General features: G+C 52.2%; 1 protein-coding gene across 1 annotated transcript; it reads right to left on the bottom strand.

Moving 5' to 3' along the window:
• Positions 1-391: 391 nt before the first annotated feature.
• Positions 392-7,014, bottom strand: Nlrp6 (NLR family pyrin domain containing 6). The gene is made up of 8 exons (XM_005063347.4): positions 6,804-7,014; positions 6,014-6,291; positions 5,766-5,801; positions 3,813-5,544; positions 2,959-3,051; positions 1,312-1,482; positions 1,069-1,236; positions 392-654 (listed from the first exon to the last, which is right to left on the bottom strand). The coding sequence occupies exons 1-8, from the start codon at positions 6,830-6,832 to the stop codon at positions 528-530; spliced, it is 2,634 nt and encodes an 877-aa protein (XP_005063404.1). The 5' UTR covers positions 6,833-7,014; the 3' UTR covers positions 392-527.
• Between the last annotated feature and the right edge of the window lie 352 nt (positions 7,015-7,366).

Consider the following 7,366-nt stretch of genomic DNA (forward strand, 5'->3'; position numbering starts at 1 on the left):
TGATTGCCATATGCTCAGAACAACTTGAAAGGGGCTTCCAAAAACACAGTGCCATGTGCAGTCTTGATTCATCAGGTACTACAGTTTCCCAGGTTTGCTGAATCGAGTTTTGCATACCTTTGTAGCCTTGGGAAACTCTCAGGCAGGATTCGCATAGGGTGATAAGAAAAACAAAGGGTATCTTCTAAACAAAAGATAGATTAGGGCTAGGTTCTAACTCTCCAGAGCTAAGCCAGTGGTGGTCTATTGGGGGTTAGGGCTAATTGCTAATTCTCTGGTACCAGGCCAACAGAAATTCTGCCACAGTGTCCAAGGCAGGGCATGTGCCAAGCCTATCTAGGAACTATCAAGGGCCCATATCTACCCGGGTCTTTGTTTGCCCTTCTGTGGCTTCTTGGCTTGAAAGACTTGCCTGGTGGGAGAAGATGGCATCTTCCTTCTTTGGATGGGGAGGACATCTTCATAAGAGTGTTGACTATAGCATCCTGTACCCTGTTTTGGCCTCCAGGGCCTCAGAATACACTGCTTCATTCCTTGAGAGGCTGAGGCTGTGTGCCTAGTTTTGAATATAGGATGGTCAGGTCTGGCTTTGATGCCTTCACAGTTTGAAGCTCCCTCTTTGATGAGTCACTCAGCTCCACAGAGGTCGTCAGACTGCAGCCACATGCATAAGACAGAAGGGACAAGGGTCAATTAGGGGCAAGGGTTGATCACCTGGGGGAAGAACCCAGGTGAGAGTGGAGTGGTTGGAGCTGTCTGCTTAGCTATAACAAAGATACAAGGCACCAGAAGCATTGGAATCTATTAAAAGTTGAGGGACTATAGAAGATGGTTAAGCCTTTGAGGGACTATAGAAGAGGGTTAAGCTTATTGACCCAGTCTGTCTCTATGGGCTTTGAATGTTTGCTTGAGACCCAGAGCTTTGGATAGGACCATAGAAAGCTAGTCTTCGTAGGCTGGGCACCCGGATGTGTGGGTGAGTTTGGTCTCAGAGAGGTACCTAAGTATTTACTCTAATCTAGGGTTGATAGGCTGTGTCCTCAGCACCATGCCTCCCCCTGACTTCACCTGAGTGTCTTTAGGCAGCATGCTGGGTACTTCAGGGCTGAACACAGGCACTCTACCATGTAGAGAAGCAGCTCATAGCCACTGAGTTCCAGGGTGGTCAGGACCGGGTTCTTCTGGAGTACGATGACCAGGTACTGGATTGCTTCCTGGAGGTTAGGCAGCTGTATCCTGTGGGAAGAACTGACTTCAGAGGTTGCAGGAGGTGGTATCTTCTACCTCCATCCCTCCAAAACCAGATCTCACCTGAGTGTCTGCACCTGGCACTTGGGCCAAGCCAATCCTTCACTCAGTAAACGCAGGCCTGTCTCAGTGACCCGGCTCTGGAGGAGGCCCAGCTCCCTTAGGGCAGGAGCTAGTTTCAGGGCCTCAGAGAGGTCTCGACAAACGCTCTCAGGGAGTTTGCAGTGTGACAAACTGTGATCAAAAAGCACGTGGATTGGTTAGTAAGTCCCTGACCACTTTCCACATCCACCTGAACCAGCTACCCACATCCACCTGAACCAGCTACCCACATCCAACTGAACCAGCTACCCACATCCAACTGAACCAGCTACCCACATCCAACTGAACCAGCTACCCACATCCAGCTGAACCAGCTACCCATCCAACTGAACCAGCTACCCACTCCCTGGTAGCCTGATGCTCAGGGAGCAATGTATAGCAATGCACAGCTTTTCTTCCATTCTCTCTCTCTCTCTCTCTCTCTCTCTCTCTCTCTCTCTCTCTCTCTCTCTCTCTGTATAGCAAAGGTTATATTTTATTATACTGATGGTCAGCACACATGGTCCACACTCTATATCCTAACTATGGTCTTAAGCCTGTCTCCCCAAGGTTGCTCACCTGTGTAACACATCCTAGCAGATATTTTTTTACAGCTTTTCATAATTACCCTTTGGGTTCAGACAGGCCATCATCCCCAACGGCCGAAGTTCTGCTGCTTCTGATCTTTTCTTTGCTATTACAAACCATGAGGTGGGCACCTTCTTATACTCAGTTTTCTGGTAGAACTTCTGGGCCAGAGGTGATTATCTCTTTTACTTCTTTTGTTTTAATTTTAGGTTGCTGGACCTGGACCCCCACAAAGCCAGTTTTCCATCTCACCCTCTATTGATGTATGGCTGACTATCTGTTTCACCATAGCCTGTATGTTAGTTCCTAGAAATTTCCTTACTCTCTGCTCAACAGTGATAGCTAACAGTAATAGGAAACCTATCATACTCTAAGAGCTTTACCCATGGAGTCTCAGTAAATCTTACACCAATCCTCTAAGGTAGAATCAGCTGGCTGTGTCTTGTTTTTGTTTGTTTGTTTGTTTGTTTTTTTTAGTGCAAACTTATATTCTTTTTTTAAAAAAAAGATTTATTTACTATGTATACAGTGTTCTGCGGGCCAGAAGAGGTAGCCATATCTCAACACAGATGGTTGTGAGTCACCACATGGTTGCTGGAAATCGAAATCAAGACCTCTGGAATAGCAACCAGTGCTCTTAACCTCTGAGTCATCTCTCCAGCCCTCAACTGGCTATATCTTACAGGGAGGGAGCGAAAGCATGGGCAGACTAAGTAGCTCAAGGGCACAGAGAGGCAGATGAACCAGCTGCCAACCCCTCTGAACACTTCCTGCAGAGAGAGAGAGGGCACAGCCCACTCCAACGGCACTCAGAAGCTTCCTTCAAAAGGAAAACACTGTTGCTTTCTCTGTCTGTCCCCACAGGCTGTGCTGCACTGTTTCCCATAGAACCTGGTACCGGCCTTTCCCTCCAGCACTTAATAGCAATGGAACCTGGTTAGGCTCTCAGCCTATGGCCTCAGCCTTCCCCAGAAGGCAAATTCTGTTGTGTACAGGGCACCCAGCTCTGAATCCCCTCCACACTGAGGCATGGTGACTCACATCAGAATACGCAGACCACATTGTTGGGAGGTCATGGCCTCACAGAGTGGACGCAGCAGGGAGACTGGGGGTTGTTTCGTGGTGTTTTGAGAACTGCAGAAAGAAAAGAACAAGGCTGATGGCCATAGTGCTCCTTCCAGGCCTTTCTAGAAAGAACTCAAGTTTTCCTACTTAGAGTCTGGGGTTCTAGAACTGTCTCTGCCACTTATCCCACATCCCTTGCATGCCCTTCCCTAACAAACTTGAACAAAATCCAAGCGTAGGCCTGCAGGTCCCTAGGACCAGGTCCTGCCATTATCCTGGTGTATACTCTCAACAGATGGCAAGTCTTGGGATGGTCATTGATTAGAACTGAGTTCAAAGAAAGTAAAGGTCCATGTCTGTGTAGGAACCCAGGATCTGGTGGAGGCTGGGAGGGGAGGAAGATGCAGAATAGTGTGGTCAGTGGTGGTATCTTGGGTCCAGCAGTTGAAGCCAAGTGTGGGCCAGGGTAGACTTTGAGGTAGACAGCAAATAGTGTTGGGGTGGAGGGAACAGCAGGTACAAGGCTCAGCACACAGAGGGCGTGGCAGATTCCAGAATGTATGAAAAAGTGCATCAGGGAGGGGCCTAGACCCTTCATGGAGCTATGTTGGCTGTGCCGGGAGGGTTGCATTGATCTGCATGACCAAAAGTGGGTGTAAAGAGACATCTGGGAAAAGAGACATCTGCCTTGCAAGGGGTAGGTCAAGGGGTCCTGAAGTCCTTCCTGCCATATGGGTTATCAGGTGTGGACATGAGTCCCAGGCCAAGTGGGCATGGGCGCAAGGGCGCAAGTTGCACCGGTGGAGGACAACCTTGCCCTCCAGACTCACCCCTTCAGTCGCTTCACCAGACTCTTCTTTTTCTTCTTCTCCTTTGCCCCCACGAGCCCACAGTTGACCAGTTTCAGAGACTGACCAGCTGGGCAGCACTGCACACAGTAGCTCAGGACCTCAAGGTCCATTTGGGTGAACCGAACTCGCTCCAGGACCATTTCTGGAAGGCTGCTGAGAGCCTGGCGAACAAAAGCATCCTCTTGTGTCTCATACAGGCAGTACAACAGTTCCAGTCCAAAGTTGAGCTCCTCCTCCTCCTCCTCCTCCTCCTCCTCTGGTTCCTCAGTGTCCTCCAGCTCACCATTCTTTTCTGCCCCTACTGGTGCCACCTTGGGGTGACCCTGTTCTTGTACCCACCGCAGGGTGTCCTGTTTCACCCGCTCTGGCACCACACAGCCAAAATGACGTTCAATGTCACGAATCCTCTCTGCACTCAGCAGTCCAAAGAGGAAGCGAGTGGTGAGTGCAAGATGATCACGCAACTCCGAGTCAGAGTTCAGGAGCATCTGCACACCTCCTGTGGGTGTCCCCTGAGCCTCCAATAGGTATGACAATGCAGCCAAGAACTCCTGGAAACTCTGGTCAATAAACTGGTAGGTGACCTCCTTTTCTAGCACGCCCAGCAGTTCCTTCTTGTTGAGAAACAGTGTCTGAACCTGGGAGCCCTGAAGCTTCAACTGCTCCAGGTCATTTTCTGAGAACTGTGCTTGATGCTTCAGGATGCCCTCGCGGGCCAGGCGGCACAGTGTGCGCAGCTCTCCCTGCACCCGTGGTCCATTGGTGCCTGCAGACTTCAGCACGCTGGCGATGAAGAGCAGGTACACAGATGTCGTGGTCTTGGAGGTGCGAGACAGATCCTGGCCCAGCTCCAGCTGCTGTTGCAGCACGGTGCACACGATCCAGCACACGAAGGGCACAAAGCAGAGTGCAAACAGCGTCTCATTCTCCTTCACAAAGCGGTAAGCGCGCTCTGCCTTCCGCTCGTCCCGGAAGAACTTGAAGAAATACTTCTTCTTGTCTTTGTCGGAGAAGCCACACACTTCTGCGCACTGTGGAGAGCACAGTTTGCCCTGCAGCCTCCCAGCAGCGACATTGCGTGTAGTCACCAGCAAGCGAGCCAAGGGCAGCAGCTCCTGGCTCAGCAGTCCGCTCAGCACTCTCAAGCCACTAGTAGCCTCGAAAGGGTCTTTGCAGGGCGCTGCCTCCGGGGCTGCTACAGCAGGCAGCTCGTCTGCACCGTCCAGGATAAACAGTAGGCGCTGAGGATGTGCTAGTATCTGCCGCACCGGTGCCTTGCGGTCCGGACACTGGTCCAGGATCAGGTCTGCCAGGCTGCGCGTACCCGGCCTCTCCAGCAGCTCGCCGCACGGCATGAAGAAGGCGAAGTCCACCTGGCCGTGGTATAGCTTGCCTGCTGCCCAGTCGTAGAGGATTTTCTTGGCGGCCATGGTCTTGCCAATGCCCGCCGGGCCCTGCAGCACTACGGTCAGCGGCCGCAGGCCCTGGTCATCTCCCCGGAAGAGCTTATTAAAGGTGTGTGTGTCTGAGCGCCTGGCGCGCTCAGGCTGCGGCTCCTCCGACGGCCCCAGCAGCTCATCCTCCACCGCGCTGCCCCCAGGTGCGATGAGTAGCTTGGTGAAGCGCTTGTTGATCTTCACCGAGCGTGCATTCCTCTCCTTCACCTTAGCGTGCTGTAGCAACACGTGCTCGCGGTATTTCTTCTTATACTCTGTAAGGTATGAGACGGTGCAAGGTAGGGATGCACTTGCCCTCACTCTGGAACCAACGCCCTGCCTGTCTAAATCTGGCCTCATTTTCCTTTATTGTGTCATGGCTTCCTCCTCCAGCTAGCTCATATCAAAGGACCCCCCTCCCATCCCTAGCAAAACCAGGAAACTGGCTCGCTGAGGAGCTCAATAGGACCTCTCACTTGTGTGCCCAGGAACTTACCCGACAAGGAGACAACTGCTGAGCTGGAGCCGAGTCCTGGAAGGAAAACCCGACATGAGGCTCACTGAGCGTGAGGGATAGAGCAAGGCATTTCCCTGGGAGCCTCTGCAACTGCCCCCCTATGCACGAAATTATTGATTGGTTCTCGGGAAAGGGGAGGGGAGAAGCATAACCTGAGTCTGTGGTGGAAGTAAATCTCAAGGAGAGCAGGCCGAGTCATCCTGCCCCTCCTACCGCACCCAGCTTACGCTGCAGCTGCTGCGCCTTGAGCCGCATGGCCACATCTCGAGCATCTGCCTTCTTCAGGATCTTTCGGGTCACGTCCACGGCTGGCTCTGACCCGTAGAACTGGATCAGCTTGTCTACGAGGTCCACGGGGTCTGAGTTCTCCAGTCGCCCCCATGGGATGCTCCGGCCATCCAGGGGCGCATCCCGCAGCTTGTGGCGAAAGCGCTTCAGCTGCTCCTGGCTCAAGTCCTCTAGTGAGACCAGAAGCAGCTCCCGTGCCAGAGCATCCGTGTCCAAGCTGGGGATGGGCCGGGTTATTACTGATGTGACCTGTACGGGACCTGTCCCCGAACCTCCAAAGCTCCCCGAGTCCCACCTCTCACATTCTCCACATGGAGCTCCAGGACAATACACCTCTAGTTCCTAACTGCTTATAGTGAAGTGGATCACTCCATTGCTAGCCTTCTGCGTCCTTCCTTTCACGCACATGACCCCCGCAGATAAAGCCAGTTAAGGTCCCTACACGGGTCTGTGCTAGCCTTTGGCTCTCTCTCTGATAGGGCTAGCCTAGCATGGCTTGCCTCAGGAACAAGGGAGCATATAGGTCAGGCCCTGGTGGGGTTCCTGAATTCTCTGCTCCAAGATCATAGAACACTTCAGCGAGTCCTTTCTGGACTGAGTCTGAGTCCTTTGTGGGGAACAGACTCATAAATGTTCAGACTTAGAAGGGCATAGAAGATCGGCAGCCCAGGACAGGCTCCAGAGATGAACCCACTTAACTTGAAGGTTCTCCCTGGAAGTCACACTCACCTGGAGCAGGAGGCCCCAGCCCCAGCCATGGAGTTCTGTCACTAATGCTCAGAGGTGGAGGTAGGGAGCACAGGTGATCCTTCCCTGGCTAAACTGGTCTCCTCCTGGGATTGGTGTTGCTCAGCTTTGTCCATTCCAGCTCAGCTAGAGAGTTGATAGCAGTCACAAGGCTCCCACACTTAAGCACGGTTCACATTTAAGGGCTATACCCAGTGACCTTTGGTTTTCTTCTATTTTACTCTATCAATACTCCTCCTACTGGGTGTGGCATCCCATGCAGCTGGGGGAAAGTGATTCAGACTAAGTAGATGGCTCGCAACTAAACTAGGTCTTCAGAAATGCTCTTAGGTGGCTTAAATTTTGCAGTCAATGTGAGAACGTCAGAGGGGAACGTGTGGGCAGGGCTTTGTGGAAGGGCTCTCACCAGTGAAAGAGGGGAGTCAGGCCCTGAGCTCTGCAGCCTGTTAATCTTCCCACATCCAGCTAAGGGGCAGAGATCGGATGTTTCTGACCTTAGGACCTGCAAGGCACTACAGGGATGTGGAGTTCCTCTGTCTGTGGGG

Source organism: Mesocricetus auratus, unplaced genomic scaffold (genome assembly GCF_017639785.1).
Source record: "Mesocricetus auratus isolate SY011 unplaced genomic scaffold, BCM_Maur_2.0 Super-Scaffold_4256, whole genome shotgun sequence".
Taxonomy (NCBI): Eukaryota; Metazoa; Chordata; class Mammalia; order Rodentia; family Cricetidae; genus Mesocricetus; species Mesocricetus auratus.

Coding starts and splice junctions, on each gene's coding strand:
- Nlrp6 (XM_005063347.4), bottom strand. CDS start 6,832: ATGGCTGGGGCTGGGGCCTCCTGCTCCAG. Junction 5,545..5,765: donor AGCAGTTGTCTCCTTGTCGG/GTAAGTTCCTGG, acceptor CATACCTTACAG/AGTATAAGAAGAAATACCGC. Junction 655..1,068: donor TGCTGCCTAAAGACACTCAG/GTGAAGTCAGGG, acceptor ATGTGGCTGCAG/TCTGACGACCTCTGTGGAGC.